Source organism: Orcinus orca, chromosome 13, assembly GCF_937001465.1.
Source record: "Orcinus orca chromosome 13, mOrcOrc1.1, whole genome shotgun sequence".
Lineage (NCBI taxonomy): Eukaryota > Metazoa > Chordata > Mammalia > Artiodactyla > Delphinidae > Orcinus > Orcinus orca.
The window spans coordinates 8358973-8383726 of record NC_064571.1 but is presented as its reverse complement, the minus strand read 5'-3'; the positions used below and the strand labels follow the sequence as shown (position 1 = coordinate 8383726).

Below are 24754 nucleotides of genomic sequence, written 5' to 3'. Positions count from 1 at the left end.
CCACCAGGGAAGTCCCTACCATTTCTATTTAAAAAGGAAAATTTGGTCAGGACCTTTCCACTGTTGGATACCAAAAGAAGCTTTTATAACCTTGCTTTGGCCCCAAAGGCCACATGTAGCATCTGACTTGCCCCCGTTGCTGCCCACAGCCCAATGTTATTGAAGCAAAGGCTGTGTCAGCCCAAGACCCTGCGTCTGCTTTGTGTGAGGGCAGCAGCCATTTTCCATGTTTGGCTGCCCAGGGCCTGCAGGCCAGAGGAGATATGGTAGCCATCTGGAGAGGGGAAGGGTAGGATGGAGGAGATCAGGTGAGCTGTCATTACACGTGGAACCTTCATGTGAATTAGACAAAGTCTTCCTTCCTGGACATAGCGGCCCCCATCTGCCCCCTGGACTGGGTGCACTGGTTCAGGGACCAACTGGCACCCATAGGACCAGGACCGGGAGGGCAGTTCCTGGCAGGGATGACTCATCAGCCTGATACCTGGAATAAGAAGATGGGGAGGCCACACAATCTGGCCGTTGGTAATTTTGACCTCTTTTAATTACCAAGAGCAGTGCATGATAATTCCCTGAGGGGAAAAAAAACTGACAAAAATATATGAAACACTGGTTTTTAAAGGCACTTGACACCAAGCAACCAAGGCCAGTGGTCTCTGAGATACAGGAAAATCCAAGGTAAACTCTGATTGTCCCAGCTTAATGCTTAGTGCTCTGAGAGAGTTTCCAGGCCATGGTGTAGGGAGAAGGATCCCAGGTAGAGCAGAGCAAACTTCCAGGTTTGAGAGGCAGAGTTAGGAGTCCAGGGAGATCAAGATATCAAGATTTCACGGGACAAAGTACCAGAGAGGAGAGAGGTGCACAGAGAGAGAACTCTGGAAATCTGCAATGAGCCCCTCTTGTGATTTCTGCTCAATATTGATCACTCTATGAGGAAACTACCCGAGGCTGGGGAAGATCCTTTGGAAAGAATTAGAAAGAAAGGGTTTAGAGCTCGCACAGGGCCAGGAACAGTGCCTGTTCTCACCAGCCTGATTGGAAAAATTTATAAGTCACAGAGCACTGGGTAGACTACTTGGGAAGGTCTTGCCTCAGTAATGGGGACTGACTAGCCTTAAACTGAGCTCCTTCTAAGAAATCATCAAAGCAAGACATGAAAGTAGAGAGTTCTTTATGGGTAACTTAACTGCATCTCAGAACAAAGCTCAAGAAGATTTATAAGAATATAAAATCATCCAGTACCTAACAAGGTAAAATTCACAGCAATTGGTATCCAATCAAAGTTTACTAGGCGTGAAAAGAAGAAAACTGACACAGATGTTAGCATTGGCAGAAAAAGACATTTAAACAGTTACAACTGTATTCCATATGTTCAAAAAGTTAAGTGGAGACAGGGAAGTATTTTTAAAAAATACATGTTGAACTTTTAGAGATGAAAATTTTTAGGGAAGAAAATATCTTACTTGGAAACATGCTGAATGGGATCAATGGCAGATTAGACATTGCAGGGAAAAAGATTAGTGATCTTGAAGGCATAGCAATAGAAACTATCCAAAATGAGACATACGGAGAAAAAAAAACCAATAATAAATAACAAATAAGAACAAATAACAAAAGAGCGTCAGTAAACTGTAGGACAACTTCAAGTAAACAAATGTAGATGGAATTCCTGAGGAGAGGGGAGGAGGGAGAACAGAAATATATTTGGAGAAATAAAGATTGAAAAATTTCCAAATTTGATGAAAATTATAACTTAGAGATCCAAGAAATTCGATGAATGCCAAGTACAAGAAGATGAGGGGAACTGTACCAAAGGACATCACAATCAATTTGCTTGAAACCGCTAAGGAAGAGAAAATGTTAAAAGCAAGCAGAGCAAAAAAGACATTTTCTGTAAAAGGAACAGAGATAAGCATGACAGCAGATTTCTTGTTGCACGTGAAAAGACAGTGGAGTAACATCTTATTTTTTTTCATTCAGTACCTTAAACTCGCAATCTAGAATTCTATATTTTGTGAAAATATCTTTCAAAAACAAAGGCAAAATAAAGACATTTTCAAATGTACAACAGCTGAAAGAATTTATTATCAGCTCATCTGCACTGCAGGAAAAGTTAGAGGAAATCCTTCAGGCAGAAGCAGCATGTAATACTTTGATATGGAGAGAAATGAATGGCGACATGGTTCTACACAAAGGAATTAAGGACACTGGGAATAACTGCATGGGTAAATAGGTGGTATTTTTCTATTCAGATACCTTTAAAAGACAGCTGACTGTTTAAGCAAAAATAATAACAGTGTACTGTGGGGTTTATACCATGTATATAAAAGTTAAGTGTATGACAATAGTAGCATAAAAGCAGGAGGGGAATAGCAGCATTATTCATAAGTTCCAAGGATGAACAACCCAAAAGTCCACCAACAGATGACTGGATAAACAAAGGGTGGTATATACAGACAATGGAATATTATTCAGCTTTAAGAAGGAAACTCTGACACATGCTACAACACAGATAAACCTTGAAAACACTATGCTAAGTGAAAAGCCAGACCAAAAAAGTGGTTACCTGGGGCTGGTGGGATTGGGGAATGGAGGGAGTCACTTAATGGGTACAGAGTTTTTGTTTGGGATACAGTAAAAGTTCTGGAGTTGGACGGTGGTGATGGTGACTCAACAGTGTGAATGTACTTAATGCCACCTAAAACTGGTTACAATGATACATTTTGTGTTATGTGTATTTTACCACAATTGTAAAAACAGCAAACCACTGCATTGCAAAAAAAAAAAAAAAATCCAGGAGGGGAGAAATGGAAATATGCTATTGTAAGGTTCTTACACTATGAGTGGGGCGATATAATGTCAATTGAAATTAGACCATGATACATTGAACATGTGTACTATAAACTAAAATAACCACTAAATAACAAAGCAAGCCAACAAACAAGATAAATTGGATTTGAAAATACTCAATCCAAAAGCTGTCAGGAAAAAAAGAGAGAGAATTAAGGACAGATGGGGCCAATAGACAACAAATAGCAAAATGATTGACAGAAACCTAACCATGCATATGGCAAAACTTACCAGTTTGTACATTTTAAATGTATATGGTTTATTGTTATCAATGATCAATTATACCTTAACCCAGCTCTTAATAAAGTAACACAGGAGGCTGTGCATCTCTCCTGAAGTGCTGAGCTGTTCAGAGACATTGGTGTTGGCATATCCGAGCATTCTATGTGTTTGTGTATGTGTCTGTGTGTGTGCCAGGTATGGCTCTCAAACGATAATATGGCCTTTCTCACAAAACGTTCAAGAATTTGTCCAAAGTTAGGGAGACTTTACTCTTCTTTGGATGATGCTTCAGCTCAAAGCATTTCAGGAACTCTGCATTTGCAGTAACCTTCACAGACATTGTATGACTCACTAGAGATAATTAGTCTAATCATGTTGTGTAGTGATGCCAAAATTGGACTCCACATACTTGGTTGGTTCAGAATATCAAACTCAATGTCAAAAGACAAGGAAAAGGCAAAAGGTCCACTCAGGCTCTGTAGGAAGTTCCGTCAAGGAGCTCTACGGGAGTTTTGAGCATTTTTTTTAACAAGTGGAGAAAGAGATAATGCTCATTTTTATTGGCATTGTATTAAATAACTGGCTGGATTTCCCTGTAGTCATTGGTGATGGTGAAGTACACAGGTTTGGAGTTACAAAGACATTAATCTTGGCTCTGCCCACTCCTGTGTGACCCTGGACAAGACATTTATTATCTGTGCCTCAGTTTCCTTATTTGCAAAATTGGGATAATGATAATACCTACCCAATGTGCTGTTGTGAGAATTAAATGAGAAAATATATGTAAAACACTCAGAACTGTACTGACACATAGAATGTAATGATAGCATAAAAAAAGTTTGATCCATTTATTTATTCTTTTGTTTATTGAAAGCTCACTGTACGTAGCTCTGTGCTAGACAGTGAGTATAATGACGAAAAACAGACATGGAATGGCCCCTAATAAAGCAGGATCTTGTACCATTTCTTGTTCAGGAAGGGTAGAAAATCAGAAGCACATGGAAGTATAATTCCCACCTGGGGAAGTATGACTAAGGAAAGGTGTGAGCTCCTGAGGTTTTTGGGGTAAAGGAAAGCCTCGCTGAGGAAATAACATTGGAGCTGATATCTGAGGGTTGAGGGGGTGAGTTAATGAGATGAAGGGTGGGAGTAAGGGAAGAATTTACGCTAGGCAACAGAATAGCGCATGCAAAGGTCCTGAGGCCGGAAGGAGCATGGCACTTTAGTAGAGCTGGAAAAGATGAGTGTGGCCAGAGCTCAGAATTCAAGTTAGCAATTGGCCTGTGATGAGTCTGGAAAAGTACCTAAGGACCAGACCATGCTGGGTCTGGAGTCCATGGCATGAGAAGTCAGTTCTTTTTTTTTTTTTTTTTTTTTTTTTTGCGGTACGCGGGCCTCTCACTGTTGTGGCCTCTCCCGTTGCGGAGCACAGGTTCCGGACGTGCAGGCTCAGCGGCCATAGCTCACGGGCACAGCCGCTCCGTGTCATGTGGGATCTTCCCAGACCGGGGCACGAACCCGTGTCCCCTGCATCGGCAGGCGGACTCTCAACCACTGCGCCACCAGGGAAGCCCGAGAAGTCAGTTCTTAATTTCAGACCAGTGGGAACCCAGTGGAAGCTTTTAAGCAAGGGAATGATAAGATCAGATTTGTATTTAGAAAAAAACCACTTTGACTATTGTGTGGGAAAAGATTGGAGGGGAGGGACCAAGTGAGGAAGAGGGAAGAGAGTTAGGATGTTAATATAGACAAGAAATGAAAGAATATTGGACTAGGGTGATAGTATGTGAAGATGATGCTAAGTGGGCAGATCTGAGGGAGAATTCAAATATTGAACCTGGCAGGACTTGGGTTAAAGAAGATATAGGTGTCAAAGCTAAGCTCCTAGATGAATATTGACGAAGCTGATTAATAAGCAGCAAGTGAGAGTGCTAGAAAGGGCCAGTATTTTGTTTAACTCAAGCATACGTTTTCTCATGTGTAGTGAGCTCTGTATTTTCTAGACAAAAAACACAAACATAAAAACATCTGCATAAGAGTAGCATGTAATGCTTCCACAAATCAGTGTTAAGGCTCTCACTGAAAAAATCCCCCCAAAATGTGGAAGAAGAATTATTTCATTAGGATTCTGTAGATGTGGTGCATTTAATTCAGGAAGGTTATTGGAATGTAATACAAGATATGATGAAATGTCAAAGCTAGAATCGTGTTAGAAAGTGACTGTGTTAAATGAAAATAAAAATTCAACTTATCAAGATTTGTGGGATGCAGCAAAAGCAGTGCTTAGAGGGAAATTTATAGCACTGAATGCAATTAAATTAAAAGAGAAGACAGATCCAAAGTCAATAAGCTTCCACCTTAGGAAACTAGAAAAAGAGGAGCAAATTAAATGCAAAGTACACAGAAGGAAAAAATGATAAATACTGGAGCAGATATTAATGACGTTGAAAACAAAATCTGTAAAGAAAATCAACAGAATCAAAAGCTGGCTCTGGTTCTTTGAAAAGATCCATAAAATCAATAAACTTCTAGTCAGGCTAGCTAAGAACGAAAGAGAAAACACACACATTACAAATACCAGCGATGAAAGAGGAAATATCACTAGGGATCCCATATTAAGAGGACAGTAAAGGAATATTATGAACAACTCTGTGCCTACAAAATTGATAACCTGGATGAAATGGACCAATTCCTTGAAAGGCACAATCTGTCAAATCTCCCACAAGAAGAAACAAACAATCTTAATAGGCCTATATCTGTTAAAGAAATTGAATCAATAACAAACAACTGTCCACAACAGAAAGCAGCAGGCCCTAAAAGGGACTCCTGAAAGCATCAAGAGACAAGTGACTCATCACATGCAAGTGATCCTCAGTACAATGAACAGCTGATTTCTCATCAGACACCATAAAGGCCAGAGGCAGTGGGATGAAATATTCAAAGTGGTGAAAGAAAAAGTCTGTCAATGAAGAATACTATATCTGGGAAAATTATCCATCAAAAGGAGGAAAGATTAACACATTCAAGATAAAAACTGAGAGATTTCATTGCTAGAAAACTTGCCCTATAAAAGATAATAAAGAAAGTCTTTAAGGATGAAATGAAAGGGTATTAGAGAGTAACTTGAATCCGCATTATAAAGATAACTACATGGGGGGCTTCCCTGGTGGCGCAGTGGTTGAGAGTCCGCCTGCCGATTCAGGGAACACGGGTTCGTGTCCTGGTCCGGGAAGATCCCACATGCCGCGGAGCGGCTGGGCCCGTGAGCCATGGCCGCTGAGCCTGCGCGTCCGGAACCTGTGCTCCGCAACGGGAGAGGCCACAACAGTGAGAGGCCCGCGTACCGCAAAAAAAAAAAAAAAAAAAAAAAAAAGATAACTACATGGGTAAATATAAAAGACAGTATAAATGTAGCTTTTGTTTGAACTTATTCTCCTATTTGATTTAAAAGACAACTGCACATAGCAATGATTATAAATATGTGTTGATGGGCACATAATGTATAAAGATATAATTTATATGAGAATAACAGCACAAGGAGTGGGGAGAGAATGGAGCTATATAGGTGCAAAGCTTTTGTGTACCTATTGAGATTAATTTGGCATTTATCTGAACTAGATTGTGGTAAGTTAAGATATTAAGTGTAGTCCTGAGGGCAGCCACTAAAAATATAACTCAAAAAAATTTAGTAAAAGAAATGCCAAGGGAATTAAAATGGTATACTAGAAAATATCTTTTTGGACACAAAAGGCAGTAATAGAAGAATAGAGGAACAAAAAAGATTTAAGACATATAGAAAATAAATAGCAAAATGGCAGATGTGAATCCTACCGTATCATTTACTATATTACATAAAAATGAATTATACACTTCAGTTAAACAGCAGAGATAAAGACATGGATTAAAAAAAAATGTTCCAACCGTATGCTGTCTACAAAATACACACTTTAGATTGAAAGATGCAAATAGGATGAAAGTCAAGGATGGAAAAAGACATACAAATAGTAACAATCAAAGAGCTGGAGTAGCTATGCTAATTTTGGACAAAATAGATTATAAAACAAAAAATTTTTACAAAGAGATATCTGATAATAATAAAAGGGTCAAGTTACCAAGAAGGTATTATAATTGTAAACATATATGCACCTAACAGCAGATCTTCAAGCAAAAACTGGCAAATTGAAAGGAGAAATAGTTCAACAATAATAGTTGAAGACTTCAATATCCTACTTTCAATAATGATGGAGGGACTTTCCTGGTGGTCCAGTGGTTAAGACTCCATGCTTCCATTGCAGGGGGCACGGGTTAGATCCCTGGTCAAGGAACTAAGATCCCACATGCCACAAGGTGGCAAAAAAAAAAAAAAAAAAAAATGAATGGAATAACCAGGCAGAAGATCAATAGAAAACTTTAACAACACAGTAAATCAACTAGACTTAATAGATATCTATAGATATCTGTTCCACGCAACAGCATTATAATACACATTCTTCTCAAATGCACCCAGATTATTCTCCAGAAGAGACCATATGTTGGACAATAAAATAAGTCTCAATAAATTTAAAAGGATTAAAATAATACAAAACATGTTCTCTGTTGATGCAAGATCAAAAAAGTGGCAAATATTTTAATTTCCCAAGGGAAGCAGATTCAGATGTCTGTCTTGGTTTAATTCTAGTATTCCCACTCTAAGAGTTGCCATTCTCACTGCCGCAAGAATTTCAGGTTCGTAACCTTAAATTCCCAAAACTCCATTAATCCTTTGCTCATTTCTTAATCTTGATTTTTCCACTTTACACCAAGCATCTTGAATCGGTCTGTGTTTCTCTTGCCGTGTCATGCTTTCTTTTAAAGAAATAGTTGCCTCTGGTATAATTTGTGGCCTGTGTCACTGATCCTCAACTATTTTCAATTTATTTTCAATGTCAGTTTAGACATAGTCACATGAAATGTGTGGCTTTCGAAATTCTTCTCTTGGAGTCCGTGCTCTACTGGTGGGTTCTTCTTAGCCTTCATGCAGGTTTGTCATGAGCTATTGCTCCTTATCTCTCAGTGTCTAGTTGCAGGTATCATCAGAAAGTAAACATTCCTCCTGCAGCTGCCTCATCCACAGCCTACTCGTAATTTTTTGTAAGCTTCCTTCTTTCAGAATCACGGGGCAGAAGAAAAAAAATTAGAAAACAGAACGATATCTTTGAGAGGCATTAGCTCCTCTCCCACATCCTATCCATTATCCGTGCTTTATGTTCTTTCTTTTTACATCTGCTTCTTTTTTGCCTCTCTGTTCATTTAACTTCCTTCCCCTCCTGCTTACACCCCCTGAAGATTATAGGAGTTAGAGAACTCAGGGTTGGGATCTTTGTTTTGCTGGTTTATTGAAGTTGCATAAACCATGGAACCCTTCTTTTCAACGGATTCTACTTTGATTTTTACAAGCATTACAGGTAGGAAGTAAAAATCATTTTCAGGGGAGAAAGGGCCTAGAATTCATCAAGATTCTTTCCCAATCTCCCATGAACGTAATGGTTGCACACGCTAATCATCACTCCCAAGATTATTCAACAGTCCACTCGGGGCAGACTCTATAGCTGCCAGTTTGGACTCAGGCACATATTAGAGATGTGACGTCAGGCATGTCACTGCATCTCCTTGTACCCCTGCCCTCGTGTGTGCACCCCCTGGGGCACTCCAGAGAACTTTTACCCCAATCTGCCCGGTGAATCAGTTGTGCAGAATATCAGTGGGTACCTTTCTCTGCCCTTCCATCTCCTCCTCCCCCTGGCTTGGCTCCCCTCCCAGTGCCAGGCAAACATGCTCAGCCCTCGGTGCTTTAACAAGTGTCGATGAACAGAAGATATCAGTCAGTCAGCAAGTGCAGTGCACAAAGTGTGTAACTGCCCGGAGACTGTCTACTCTTCTGAGCCACGCTGTCAACACCTGTCTCTTGGGCTCCCGACCCAGGTGGGCCTCATCATCCCACCTTCAGAGAACCCTCAGTCCTACCAGCTGCTGCCTGTGGAGCCTGTTGAAATCTCACCCATCTCACCAGCAGGAGTGTCCGGATTTCTTTCCCTGGCAGTTGCCCCCTTTCTCCTTCCTCTCTCTCCCTTCCCAGCTGTCCTCAATTCTTCCCCCCTCCCTCTCTCTCTTTCCTTCTCTTCTCTTCTGTTTCCCTCCTTCCTTCCTTCCCTCCTTCCTTCCTTCCCGCCTTCCTTCTTTCCCTCCCTCCTTCCTTCTTTCCCTCCCTCCCTCCCTCCCCTCCCTCCCTCCCTCCCTTTCTTCCTTCCTTCCCTCCTTCCTCCCTCCCCTCCCTCCCTCCCTCCCTTCCTTGCTTCCTTCCTTCCCTCCTTCCTTCCTTCCCTCCCTCCTTCCTTCCTTCCCTCCTTCCTTCCTTCCCTCCTTCCTTCCCTCCCTCCTTCCCTCCCTCCCCTCCCTCCCTCCCTCCCTCCCTCCCTTGCTTCCTTCCTCTCTCTTTCCTTCTCTCTCGCTTGCTTGCTTGCTGTTGGACACCACTTCCAGCTTCTTTGTAACTGTCTCACGGTGCCACTTCCCACATGATGTGCTACTTTTCCTGTGCCACTTCCCACGTGCCACTTTCCACATGGTAGCCAAGGGCTGGTTTACTGTCTCATGACACTTGTGATAACAGGGATGTTGGACAGTGTGTACCAAGCTGTGATCTATCAAATAAAAGCCCTACAAAATGTTCTGTGGAGAAGGGGCTTAGACTAAATGCCTTTAGGAAATACTATGCATGCCTCTGCTCATGGTGAGACCCACTGCTGATTCCTACAACAAAGGCTTTGACAAGCCCTTCATTGAAAAACCTGTTGAAACTGTTTATTTTCAAGCTCTCCAAACTTTTTGCTAAGGAACCCTCTTTCTGAGTAATAGCCACTGACATGCAGTAGAAGTAGAGTCTGTGGAACACACTGTGGGAAACATTGAACTTGATGCTCTGTGAGGTTGGTTCCAGATCTAGAGCTGTAGTTTAGTCATTAGCTGACTGTTCCCTTGAAAGGCACATGGGCCATGGCAGGAATGAGGTGCTGGACAAGTAACTTTCAGTGGAGGAGGATGGGCCTCTTAGTCATGGTTCTTCAGAGACACAAAACCAATAGGATATGTGTATATTTAAGTGTGTGTGTGTGTGTGTGTGTGTATGTGTATGTATACATGTGTGTATAGAGAGAGAGATTTAAGGAATTAGCTCACATGACTGTGGAAGCCAGCATGTCCAAAATCTGCAGGGCAGGCCAGCAGGCTGGAGACCCAGGGGAGAGCTGGTATTGCAGTTTGGGTCTAAAAGCAGAATTCCCTCTTCCTCAGGGGACGTCAGTCTGTCTTCTACTAAGGCTTCAGCTGAGTGGAGATGCCCACTCACAATACGGGGGATTATCTGCTTTACTCAGAGTCTGCTAATTTAAATGTTAATCTCACTTTTAAAATACCTTCATAGAAACATCTAGAATAATGTTTGTCAGATATCTGGGTAGCGTGGCTCGGCTAAGTTGACACATAAGATTAACCATCGCCAAGGGGAGGGTAGTTATGGTGACTCTAAGTCCTTGATGGCTGTGAGCCTCTAGAGGAGGAGTGGGCACTGATGGACTGTGTCCAGTTTGTCTCTTTGCCGTGGCCCTGGCTGTAGCCGTGATGTTTCGAAAGCACTGGCCGGTAGGTCTTACTCCTTGAAAAATGTTCTGAGATTGATAAGTAGGACAGGGGCCGGGTGGCAGGTAAGTTATCCTGTGACATGGATGTGATCTGCCCATGGATTAGAGAGAATCTAGGATGCACTGTGAGGTCACATCTCTATCATACATAAAGGTATTATCCTTGGCTCCATAGGTGAGAATTTATGTAGCACATTTAATTAAGACAACTGCAGGGGAAAGGGAAGGACCCCTTAGTGACTTGTAATGAATGGATGACTCCCTCGCCACTCCTCTCCTCTCCATGGGAAAATGAGGCTCAGATGGGGGTGGTGTAATTAGCACTGAAAGTGAAAAGATTTCACCCTTTCTCTCCTTTCTTCAGCTTTGGGGCACCTATGCTCTTTGGTTTTGTATGCTTGGCTGCCCCTCCTTTCCTTTATGAAGTTCAAGTTGCTTTGGGGTCTTCCTCCAACCCCTTTTCAGAGGGTAATTGGGAGCCTGAATCATACCCTCAGGGTGACTGCACTGCCTGGTCCTGGGTGAAGCTACAGTCAAAACTTAGTCTCTGGCTCTTTAAAAATCCCTTCTTAGAATTTGTTTGATGTGTTTTTAGGAAATTCTTTTATGATTGGCTTGAATTTATAATTGATAAAAGGCTCTTGTCTTTTCAAAAGAAAGCAACCCAAAAGAGAGCAAAGCATGTGATGGGTGTGTGTGTTGCTATGGAAATAATTGAATGAAAACTTTATTTCCTGCTTACACCTATTGATCATAAAGGAGGGAGGAGAATAAAGTAGGAGTAAAGAGGAGACAAAGGCTTAGAATGTAATCAAAAATAATTGAGGAAAAATGGTCACCCAAAGGGTTTCTCCAAGGAGGCTGACCCCCCTGACGAAAATGCCTCCAATTTCCTTTTGCTTTTTCCCTGCGATGCAGGAGAACTTGCAGGAGAACCTTGGGATCAGAAGCTCTGGGAAACCTCTGATTTCAGTCCCCTGTGCAGATTGAAAAGACACTTTGTGAATCACGTAGAAACCAACTGCTGACATCGGGGATGGTGTCCAGAGGGGCTTTTGATGCCAGATTGGTTTAAAGTTCAAAAGCCAAAATCAAGCTTCTTTGAGAAGTTCCAGCTCCAGTAGGTTTCAGAGTGCGTTATTTAAAAGCTGTTCTATTAAAATTTGAGGACATACGTAACATTAATGGACAGATCCTTTATGTGTTATTGAGAAATAATTGGCTCTCAAGTGTTTTATTTCTTCAAATATTATTCTAATTATATATCCCCTTAAATATAGTCATGGATAACTATGGGTAATATTTTTGTTTCCCATTAAAAGTATAATTTAACATGAATCTGTCTGACAGAAGCATAAATGGAGCGATCGCCGAATCATAATTTAGAAAGCTCTCTTCATCTCACCCTAGTGTTGGCTGCACAGTATAATCGCCTAGGGAACTTTGAAAAATCTCAACGTCCAGATCAGTTAAAACAGAAGCTAATGCATGGGGCCCAGGCATCAGTATATTTTTAAACTCCTCAGAGGATTCCAGTGTGCAGGGTTGAGAACCACTGATCCAAGTGAAAATAAACTCTGTAGGGCTGGTGGACCTGATACGTGGTAGTACCCGTTTTAAAAACCACCTCTCTGCACAGCACCTTCTCCCGGTTCTCCTGAGGCTCTACTGGTCCCACTGGGGCTAAGAGCTCAGGCTCCTTTCTGCCTTCCTTGCAGGGGCCTCATGCAGACAAATGTTATCGGCCTCTCTCTGGAATGAGAAAGCCCTCATTTGTAGCATCTGCTGATTTTCAGATTTTGTATTATGCTCCCGGCAGGCATGGTCAGTTTCACCACGCGCTACCACTGAGCCTGGAGTCGGGAGGGAAAGGGGCACAGTCAGCTCTCACGGGCCAGCTCCAGACACCGTGCCTCCTCTGTGCCCACCCTCAGATACCCCACTCTCCCTTAGGTGGCCATAGGGGTTTTGAGCCACATGGATAGATACTTTGCTGTTTGTATGATAAGCTGGCTTCTCCGGTGTTCTGCTCAGGTAACATAACACCTCCTCCCCCTTAGAGAGTACAGATAAGATTTGGCAAACACCAAGGGAATGCGCCTAAGGCTAGGGATATTTGGGCAATTGACCTTCTTGCTGTAATTGATCATGTGAGCCTGAAGTGAGGCATAGGTACAGCTCCAGGCGCCTGAGCTGACGTGAGGTTCTTGAGCCTGCAGAGTTGAGAGCCAGGCTCTGAATCAGGATAATTTCACCAAGTTAACAGGGGAGCTCCTGTCTGTGATTCCCCTCGCCCCTCGTTACCAGGCACTTTCACATAACTCTTCATATTGAATCACTTCGACACCCTTAGGAAGGCCAAGCAGATGCTATCTGCAGGTGAAGAATTCCACTGAAGCTCAGAGAGGTTAAATGGGGTGACTCACCCAAATTTGAGCAACTTGCCCAAGCTAGTAAGTAACAGGGCCAGGACTTGAACCCAGAGCTTCTGACCCTACGGTTAATGCTCTCCTGCCTTGCCTGTCAGCCACCTCCCCCTCTGCATGGGTCCAGTCAACTTAGGTAGCAGAAGAAGTGAAATGAAAAGTAGCAGATTCCTGCCTTCCAGTCTTGTGAACCAATTCTCTGCCAGTCCTGCTTTGGAAAGCATGCTTCCTGAAAAGAATGTGAGCTAACAAAGAACATGTTTCTTTAAAATATTAAGTTGAGGATGACATATGAAAGTCTTGTGTCATATGAACGGCTGATGAATTGTGATTCCAAAACTACAATTAGGAGCAACCTCTGCCGAAAATGAGTCGAATCCAGAGGACGCCTGGGGCTCTGAGAAGTGGCTACAGAAATATGGTTTGAAATCCCAGAAGCTGTCATTTTATGATGTCATTGCTGACTGCTCCTTCCGCCATGCTGATGGAGTTGTTGATATAAAAGCCAAACCAGAGAACGAGTCGGTGCAGACCAGTGCGGTAAGTGAAGTGGACCCCTAGACGGGGATGCCCTGGGAGGGGCATCGAGGACCAGGGCTGGACCCAGGGCAGGACCAAGGTTGAAAGGCAGCATGAATGCTGCCTTTGAAGAAGGATGCCCCTCTGTTCCCTGCCTTACACTTTTCTGAATGCTACTTGTGGGAGTGGAGCTCAAGTCTGAGAATGGCTTCTAGATATAAGTGAATTAGACAATCATTATACAGAAGCCAGGAGCTGTGCTTGTAGAAATTCAGGCATTGTGTCAAAAAAGAAGCCCTTTGTTTCCCCGTATTGAATGGAAGAGAGAAACTGCTGGTGAATATGCCCCAAAGCAGGCATTTCTACGGTCCTCTTGGACCGTCACTGTATTGGAGCTACATTATTCAAGTGGCTACCAGCCAGCATTTACTGGATTTCCAGTAAACATAAAATTATATTCTCTAAGGGGTTATAGCGTGGTGAGGGTCTATACTGTAAACTTTTGAAAGGTGTAGTTCCCTTGTGACAGTGGGTCTGAAAGGAATACAGCTTCTCAAAATGCCTGGCTGTGGCTCGTAGTGGAAGGATAGTGATCTGTAGTAGTGGCTCCTAACCTTCAGGGTGCATGAGTCACTGGGTTGGAGGCCGGGCCCAGGAAAGTGCATTTATAACAATCCCCAGAGGATGCCGAAGCTGCTGATCTGGGAGCCACACTTTGAGAAACACTGGCGTGTAGAACAGGACCCAGAAGACTGTCCGAAGTTTAGAATTATAGAAAGACTAAAAAGTGTCTCCATATGAAACAGAAAATCAGGGTAAAATGAATATTGTACATCTGTAAAACTGAGGGAAATCTCTTTTAGAAGTTAGTGAAAACCCAGATACACACTGAAGTGAGAGCTAAAATGCAAGCCACAGAGCAGACATGTCAGTCACAGCAGCCCAGCAGAGACTACTTGGAGAGGAAATCAAGGTCCTTCCCAAATGCAGTGTCCCTTTATGTATTCTCTAAGGCCCTGATTCAGTGTCAAGATCATCATTGCAAAGCCTCTCAATCCTACAGAGGTGAAACCCCCGTCTCTCTGACACTCCCTCTTAGGCTGCATGGCCGCTGGTTCCACACGTCCACCCGAGGAAGCGCTGTTTTCCTTTGGGGCCACGTTAGCCACATGACGTTGTGTTTTTGCCCTCTGATTGCCGTTTACAGTGAACTGCAAGGAGGAGAATATCAAAATTGAATGAGAAAAAATGCAGAATTGACGCAAGACTTGTTTCCTGGCTTACATATTGGGATCCAGAGTAATTGCTACATTGCAGGGAAATCTCATTTGTGGGTTTCCTCCCTCAGTACCGTTTTCTGCTTTTGTAGACCTTATTCAGTAATGTTATTAGTTCAGGAAATCATACCTAATTAAATTTTCATTTTTAAAATACGTTAGGCCCTGGATATTTTAAAATATGAATTCGTGTCAATTTGAACATAGCTTACTGCAGGCTCCCAACAGTGTGGTATGCACAGGTCTTCTCTAATACTGATTTTTTCCTTTGCTTTCTTGACAAATTTAAATGAAATTTTACAGGGATGGTTTGAAGAATTTGGCTTTATAAATGGGGAATTTTACCTCAAACTTCTGACACTAACAAATTATAATATAGTAAAAGTTGAGAAGTGTACAGTATAGCTGCCCTCGTTCACCAATGAAAAAGGGACAATTTTATTATTTATTTATTTATTTATTTGTGGTACACGGGCCTCTCACTGCTGTGGCCTCTCCCGTTGCGGAGCACAGGCTCCAGACGCGCAGGCTCAGCAGCCATGGCTCACGGGCCCAGCCACTCCACAGCATGTGGGATCTTCCCGGACCAGGGCACGAACCCGTGTCCCCTGCATCGGCAGGCGGACTCTCAACCACTGCACCACCAGGGGAGCCTGACAATTTTATTTTTAGTATTTGGGGCTGCGTATCTGAAACTGGCTTTATACCTAAAACTGTGATGTGTGTATAAGGTAGAAAGAAACTGAAGCTGTGAAATAGGTTGATTCTTTAGGGTTCCCCCAGACTCCCACTGGGAAGGACCCCCTAGACTTTTAACTATAAAAACTGCTTTGTAGGTATGGATCCAGGAAATTGAGACACTGAGAAATAAACGACGAAAAATGCCTTGTTGTGTAGCATTTCTAAGATGGATGAGCAGGGGAGGAGAGGAGACAAAAATGCATTTCTAATTAGGGAATTTGCAGGCAAAGTCTAGTAACTTGATGTCTTGGGGCACCCCTTGAAGTCACGTTGCATTCATGGCCACTTATGTTGCTTGAGCACAAAGCCAGCCCTGATGTTCAGAAACCCACTCTAGTCTCATCACTTATTCCTCCAACAAATATTTATTGAGCCTTCACTATGTACCAGGCAGTGTGGTATGGTGGAAAGTACACCGGAGTTGAATGAGAAGACTTGGGTGTAAATACTGCTTCTACCAGTTACTAAATATGAGATGTTGAGCAAATAATTTAACCTGTTTGAGTCTCACTCTCCACATCTGTAAAATGGGTGGTATAAAGTCTAAATTTGAAAATTGCACGTATAAGCACGATGCCTGGCACTTAGGAGATGCCCACTAGATGTTGCCTTCCTTGTTCTCTTTATTACAAACATGGTGAGTCAGAACGGAGCATTTATGGAATGCCTACTCACTTTATATGCAAGGTGAATATTTGTGCTCTTGTATCACACATGAGAAAATGAAGTCCCAGGGCCTCCAAGGGGTTAGACAACTCAGCTGAGATCTCGTGGCAGGTAGAGGCAGGGTTTGAATTCACATCTGTTGGGCTCTCAACACTGTGCTTTTCCCATTTGGACACTCTGGTGCCGGACACCTGTGTTCTCGTAACTTCTGGTCTGGTGTGTTTCCATTTGGAAATACACAGGGCACAGTTGGGAAATGCCACGTGATGGGATTCAGTGTAGGGAGCACATGGTGAGACTGAGAGAGAGGATGTGTTTCTCCTTCCATCTTTGCACTGCGGTGGAGACATGGTTCGCCTCCCTGCCTGCCTTGAGAATATCAGGACTGATCCCATTATGTGCTTCAACCCTGCCTACATCAGTCACCCCTGGACCCTTGGATTCTCATCCCTGTGTGGCTCTGGCATGCCTTCTGTGAGCCTCTTCCATCCCCCACTGACTCCTAAAACCCCTCCACTGTGCCCTCTGGAACTGGAAGTCATCAGCAGACCCTCCATAGCCTCACATACTCTGAAATGTTCCCTTCACCTGCTTGTCTGGGTTCTTGCTCAAGGACCCTAGTTTCTCTCCCATTCTCCCTGGGTCTGTGGGCACAGAGGTGGGTGGTGACCTCCTTGCTTCTCTTTGCTGTTTCTTGATCATTCTCCCTCCCTCTTCCCAGGTCATCAGAATGTACCACCCAAGGTACCTTCTGTATCTGACACCCACTGAGCCTCAGGTCACCCCCATCCATCCTTGAAGATTATAGCTTCTGGCTTGCTGTCACTGGCTCCAGCTGTTTCAATCCTTAGTGATGTCAGTTTTTTGTGGATGACCCTTCCCATACCCAGACCTTTCATTTCTCTGACCTGTTCAATGACTTTCTCCTCCATTCCTTCTCTTCCGTCCTGCCATGGCATACCCTTGACCTCGTCATGGCAAATAACTGTGTAATCATAACCCACATAATCAATTCCAAAGGTCCCACTCTTTTTAGATCATTTCCTCTACTACACTAATTCCAGTCTTTCAGCCGCATGGGGATATACAGCTGGTTGTTTCTGTGACCTTTTCTCTGTCCTCTATCCTTTGTCCCTTTCATAATCCTCAGCTACTCTCCATGCCTTACATTCTTGCACTCATCTGGCAAAACCCCAACCTTTGTTAAACCCAGCTTTCTGCCTTATACTCGTGCAGTTGACTCTGATGAAGGAAACTGGAGAAAAACACACAGCCACCTGGTTTCACTTTAAATTCCTGACGTCTGATTTCAGGCAGATCTTTTGTGCCGCTGCCCCGCACTCTGCTCGGGTTTACAATCCACTCTGACTCCTGTTCTCTGAGATGCCTGCCTCCTCTCTCCTCACACCTCCAACACCTCCTCCTCCCCACCCGCCCTTAGCAGGAGACCTTGCTTCGCAGTTCACTGAACACTGAAGTGAACATCCGTGAACATTTGCCTCCACGTTACAAATCCCCGGGCATCTGCACCTGTACGCTCTACCCCTGTTTCTTCTAGGATGGCTGAATTGTCCTCACCAACCAACCCTTCCACGTGTGCACTGACCCCTCTCCTCTCTTTCATCCATTCTCCCCCTTTCTAGTCTGTGTCATTATTATTGTCCTCATTTCTAGATCTTTCCTGTCAGCATAAAAAACATGGCGGTACTTCTCCCATCTTAAAAATACAATTCTTTGCCCCCCGTCTTCGTCTCTGGCTCTGCCTCTTTTGCCTCATTCCTCTGTTCATTTTTGGAACCCAATGCCTCAGTAGTTTTGTAAATTCTTTTTCTCTAACCCCATAGTTCTCCCGTGCTCTCTTGAATATACGCCAATGAGGCAAAGGTCTCACTCTCCGAGGAGCCCTGAATTGCTAAATTCAGAGGTTAATTTTCAGTCTCTTTCTTACTTGACCTGTTATCACCAGTTGCTATTGTTGGTTACTTCCATGAAATTCTTTGGCTTGCAGAAAATACACTGTCTTGTTTTTCTGCCTAGCTCACTGGCTAACCTTTTTTTTTTTTAAATCAGAGAATTTTATGAAACATTTTATTTTTTAAAAAACTTTTTATTGGAGTATTGTTGTTTTACAATGTTGTGTTAGTTCCTACTGTACAGCAAAGTAAATCAGCTATATGTATACACATATCCCCTCTTTTTTGGATTTCCTTCTCGTTTAGGTCACCCCAGAGCACTGAGTAGAGTTTCCTGTGCTACACAGCCGGTTCTCATTAGTTATCTATTTTATACATAGTATCAATTGTGTATAAATGTCAATCCCCATCCCCCAGTTCATCCTGGCTAATCTTTCTCAGTCTTCCTTGTTATTTCGTTCTCATTTTCCCAACCTCTATCTGCCGAAGGGCCTCAAGGCGCAGTCCCTGGACCTCTTCTCTATCTGCTCTCATTCTCTGGATGACCTCATCTGACCCTGTGGCTTTTAATACTGTGTGCGTGCTGGTGACTTCCAACTTTAAATCTCCAGCCCTGAGTCCTCCCCTGGCCTTTGCCGGACTACTTGCCATGTTACTGGGATGTCTAATAGGCATCTGGAACCTAACACATCGACACTGAATCCCCATCTTTCCCTTCAAGGCTGCTCTCCCATAATCTTCCTCCCATCAATTTATTGCCACTCCACTTGTTTAGTTCTTTGGGCCAAAAACCTGGGAGTCATTCCTGACTCCCCTCTTTTATCTCATACCCACATCTGACCTCTCATTAAATCCTGTCAGTTCTACCTTCATAATATATCTGTAAATCAGCATCTGGCCACTTCTCACCATTCCTACCCCTGGTCCAAGCTGCCTCACTGATCTCCCGACTCTACCCTTGACTATCTACAGTCTATTCTCAGCAGAGTATCCACAGTTATCCTTTAAAATGAAAAAAGGGGGCTTCCCTGGTGGCGCAGTGGTTAAGAATCCACCTGCCAATACAGGGGACACAGGTTCGAGCCCTGGTCCGGGAGGATCCCACGTGCTGCGGAGCAACTAAGCCCGTGTGCCACAACTACCGAGCCTGCATTCTAGAGCCCGCGAGCCACAACTGCTGAGGCTGCGTGCCACAAATACTGAAGCCCGCACGCCTAGAGCCTGGGCTCCGCGACAAGCCACCACAACAAGAAGCCCGTGCACCATTCACTGAAACTAAAACCTGCGCACAGCAACAAAGACCCAACGCAACCATAGATAAATAAATTTATTTTTAAAAAAAACCCGAAAACTGTTTCCTCCATACGGAGTAGGCCCCGGTAATAAGTTTGGTTGAACCAACTGTTGAATGATTTTATGGTGGGAGCGAGTGCTAGGAGCTGTGTAATAAGGCAGAGGTGGAGGTGCCATCTGGGGACTTTTCTTCTTTGAAAGGTTTCTGAGTGGCTTCTGTCCTGTGTCGTTTCCTTAGGAGACCAACAAGAAGACAGTGCATGCGAAATACTGCAGCAGATTTGTCCATGCTCCCTGGAAGGATGGGAGCTTGGTCCACGTCTGCATTACCAAGGAGAAGTACACATGGTACAGTGAGAGAATTCATGCAGTCCTGGCCCGGATCCAGAGGAGGTTGGTGTACTGCATGAGGGTACATTGCATGATCCAGTCTCTCTTGAAATTCAAGTCTGCTTGAGCCCTTGGTAAAGCTCAACCAAGAGAAATGGCCAGTAAACATTGTCACGTCAGGGTTGCCATGCAGACTGCCATGCAGTCTGCCAGTGCAGACTCTGAAAAACAGCAAACAAAGATGTAGTTATCATGTTGATTGTGCATCACTGTAGGAGGCAAAGGAACACTTCTGCTAATGTCTTGCATTTTCTGTGGGCCTCAGGTGTATAGCGGACTGTATGACACCTGTCCTCTGTACTCTTGAATATTACCTTTCAAGGCAACTGTTACAATGTTGTGAAACATTTATATGCAATGGAATAATATATATATATACATATTAGAAATCTGCTAAAAATAACTTCATGTGATCCCTCTCAACCCTGCTGGTTCTTAAAATATGGTAATGCTCATAAGAGTCTAGTGTACTAGGCTGTGACCTCAACATCAGCTCCATGGGGTGACCTAGCTCAACACTTTCATCTCGCTGATGCCAAGGGAGGTGCTCTAGATGATGCTCTAGAATATGAAGACCACGTCCATTTAGGTGCATGGGCCCTAAGGTCAGGTAGAGCTGGATTCTAACCCCAGTCTGCTATTTTCTGTGACCCTGGGCAGGTTAGTCAGTGTCTGTGTGCATCAGCTTTCTCATTTATAAAGCAGGAATGATCATGCCATTTACAAATGTGTTCTGTGGATTAGATTAGATACTAAGTCTAATGAGTTTAGGCTAGTACCCAGCCTGTAGTAGTCACTTGCAATCAGAGCGTTTTCCCTCCTTCCATGTTTTCTGTTATAAACCACAAGCTGCAGACACCTGTCTCCCCCCGTATATACTCTGCAGAGCCCCAGTTTCTCAAAACCCAGCTGATGATGGGTTACTCAGAAAAAGGAATCCTTGCTTCTGGAGTCTTCTGTGCTTATGGTTTTGGGATTGACTCCCTTAGGAGAGTAGTTTGGATTTCAAATCTGGGGAAAAGGAAGCTGCTTAGAAGACACCCCACCTGGCAGCTCCTGGGTCTGTTTGTCCCTCTCCTCCCACCAGGTATCAAGGGTTGCCGGGAAGGTTTCTCTCCTTTTGTATTTTCTGGAAGACTTCATCTCCCCCTTAAATGTTCATGGAATTCACCATTGAAGCCATCTGGGCCTGGAGCTTTTCTTTGTGGGAAGGTTTTTTTTTTTAACGCTGCATTCAATTTCTTTAAATATACATAGAGCTGATGTTGGTCATTTATGTCATCTTTATTTTCTAAGTCTGACTGGAGATTATCCATCCTATCAATCTTTTCAAAGAACTGGCTTCTGGTTTCACTGTTGTTGTTTTGTTTTGTTTTGTTTCTCTGTAGGGTTTTCTCCTTTCTATGCCATTGATTTCTACTCTTATCTTTATTATTTCCTTCTTTCTCTTTACTCTGGGTTTGAGTTTTTTGAGATAGATACTTAGATCACTGATCTTGACCTCCCTTTCTAACATAAACATTTAATTTTATACATTTCCCTCTGAGTAGTGCTTTAACTGTCTCTCACGAATTTTGATATGTTGTATTTCATTTCATTCATCTCAAAACATTTTCTCATTTCCCCTTTGATTTCTTCTTTGACCAAAGGGTTACTTCCCAAGTATTTGTGGATGTTTCCCGATAGCTTTTAATTTCACTGTGGACAGAGAAATATTGTATGATTTCAGTTCTTAGAAATCTGTTGAGATCTGTTTTGTGGCCCAGAATATGAAGAAAAAACCACTTTTGTTGGGTGGAGTATACTTTAAATATCTCAGCTCAAGTTGGTTGATAGTATTATTCAAATCTTCCATATTATTACTGATTTTCTGCTTAATTGTTCTATAAATTATTGAGAGAAGGGTGTTAGAATCTCCAACTATAGTTGTGTATTTGTCCAATTTTTCTTTCAGTTCTAAAATTTTTTCTTCATGTAATTGGAAGCTCGATTAGCCAATACATGTACATTTAATGTTGTTAGGTCCTCTTGATGAATCAACTCCCTTATTGTTATGAAATGTCCCTTTTTATCTTTGGTAATATTCTTTGTTATGGAGTCTGCTTTGTCTAATATCAATATAGCTACTCTGGCTTCCTTTTGTTATTTCCTGCAGGATTTTTCTTTTTTCTGTCCTTTTACCTTTACCTATATGTATCTTATATTGAAATAGGCTTCTTGTCAACAGAATATGTAAGGATATTATTTTTAATCCAATCTGACAATCTCTGCTTTTCATTGGAGTGTTAAGATCATTTATATTTAATGTGATTATTGATTTAGTTGGATTTAAACCTAAGATCTTGCTGTTTGTTTTCTAATCGTTCCACCTGTTCTTTGTTCCCTTTTTACTCTTATTCTGCCTACTTTGGTTTAAACATTTTTTACGATTCCATTTTATCCCCACTATTGGCTTGTTAACTCTGCCTCTTTGTTTTGTTTTGTTTTGTTGTGGTGTGACTACTTTAGCATTTACAATATACATCTCTAACTTATCACAGTCTAGCTTCAAATAATAATATATTGCTTCATGTACATCATGAAAGTCTTCAGCTTCCATTCCCTTTCTGACTTGTCTGTTGCTGTCCTACACACTTTACTTCCACATATGCTATAAACCCCAAATACATTATAACCAATCAATTGTCTTGTAAACAGATTTAAAATGAGAATAAATGTATCTTGTATTGATTCACATATTTGTGATTTCTGTTGCTCTTTAGTCTGTTTGTACAGATCCTAGCACAGGTCTGTTGGTGATGCATTCTCTCAGCTGTTTTAGTCTGAAAAACTCTTGAATTTACTTTTATTTGTGGAAGGTATTTTTGCTAAGTATAGGATTCTAGGTTTACAGTTCTATCTTTTAATACTTTAAAAATTGTTCCCCATTCTTTTTGGCTTGCATGATGAGAAGTCACCTATTATTCCTATGTTGTCTCTGGTTCCTTTTAAGATTTTTTTCTTTATCACTAAATTTCAGCCATTATATGATGATGTGTCATGGTTTTTTGTTTTTTTTTTTTCTTTTCTTTTCTTTCTATTTGGGTTCTTTGAGCTTCTTGGATCTGTGGGTGTATTGTTTTCATCAAAACTGGAAACATTTGATTGTATTTCTTCAAATATTTTTCTGTGCCCCTTTCCCCCTCCTTAGTGTCTAATTACACATGTGTTAGACTCCTTGATATTGTTCCATGGGTTGCTTATTCTGTTATATTTTTTTAACCTTTTTCTCTCAGTGTTTTATTTTGGATTGTTTACTATTACTGTGTCTTTCTTAAAATTCCCTGATCTTTTCTTCTGCTAGTGTCTACTTCACTGTTAATAGCATGCAGTGTATTTTTCATTTCAGTCATTGTATATCTCTAGACGTTCCCCCAGAGGATTCTTTTTGGATCTCCCGTTCCTCTCCTCATTCTGTTCCTACTTTACCTTCTTGAACGTATGGATTATGTTTGCAATAGCTGCGTAACATCCTTTTTTGCAAATTCTATCATCTGTGTCATTTTCAGGTACGTTTCTTCTGATCTGTCTTTCTTCTGGTTATGGGTCATAGTTTCCCGCTTCTCTGTGTGCCTGGTAATTTTCTACTGGATGCCAGATATTTTGAATTCTACATTGTTGGGTACTGGATTTTGATGCATTTTTTATGTGTGTTCTGTGACGCAGTTGTTACTTGGAATGCAGTAAGTTACTCTGGGGCTTGCTTTTAAGTTATGTCAGTGTAGGTGCAGGGGAGCCTTTAGTTCAGGACTAATTTGGTCCTACTGTTAAGGCAATGCCATTGTGAGGACTCTACTTGAGGCCACATGCATTACGGAGGCTTTTCCACTCTGGCTGATTGGAAGATGAACTATTTCCAGACTTGCGTGAGCTCTGAGGGGTTGGTCCATCTATTACTTTTTTGGTGATTTATTCCCCGGCTTCAGTAGTTTCTTCACGCACATGCCCTGATCATAACTTAGCCAAAGTCTCCAGGGCACCCTTCTGCAGATATCTGGAGCACATTCTCTCTCCCTTTCAATCTCTCTTTCCATCCCTCTCTGACGCTCTTTCTCTCCTATGTAGTGATCTCCTCTTCAGTGTTTTGCCCTGTAAATTCTAATTGACTGGGCCTTGCTGAACTCTGAACTCAGTTTCAAGTATTTTTTTTGTCTGCCCCACCCTCTGCCCCAGGGTTTGCCTGCAACCATGAATTTAATCTACATCCTGTGATGGGATCCTGAGCCTGGACCACAGAAGCAGTCCTGCTTACACGACCACCTAGCGCTTGGTTATTCCTGGGATCTGGGGTTGCTTGATTCTATCCATAAGCTTCACTGAAGCTTCAGGAATGTGCTGGCATTACTAGCTTGACTGCAGTCAGCAGGGTTAGAAGAATACATGGTGTGAAGTCATAGCTAAAGGCCTCAAAAATACCAGATGACTGGAAGTAATTTACTTTTGGCTTTGGAGCCCAGTATTGGATTTATTTTTCTGTCCTATTGATTTTCCTCTGTAGACGTATCATTAAGTTCTTAGGACGATGCTCTGAGTGCCACAGGCTCTAACCATTCCCTTTCAACTATTTCCTGCCTAGGATTCAATGGCTACAGGATGGGAGTCAAGTCCTTTTTGGAAAAGTGCCTAGTGATTGTGTCTACATTCTCATTGACACATCTCACTCAATGAAGGGGAAACTGGACCTGGTGAAGAACAAGATCATCCAGCTCATGCAGGTGAGATGGAGCTGTCGGGATCAGGCA

The 24754-nt window shown here is 42.4% G+C and overlaps 1 protein-coding gene across 1 annotated transcript in view; it reads left to right on the top strand.

Annotated features, from left to right (window-relative positions):
- Positions 1 to 24754, top strand: part of VWA3B (von Willebrand factor A domain containing 3B) — a 214155-nt gene that overhangs the window by 83980 nt on the left and 105421 nt on the right. The window contains exons 10-12 of the mRNA XM_049696472.1: positions 13524 to 13714; positions 19822 to 19976; positions 24589 to 24727. Coding sequence (XP_049552429.1) covers positions 13524 to 13714; positions 19822 to 19976; positions 24589 to 24727 — 485 coding nt within the window. The remainder of the gene's footprint in view (positions 1 to 13523; positions 13715 to 19821; positions 19977 to 24588; positions 24728 to 24754) is intronic.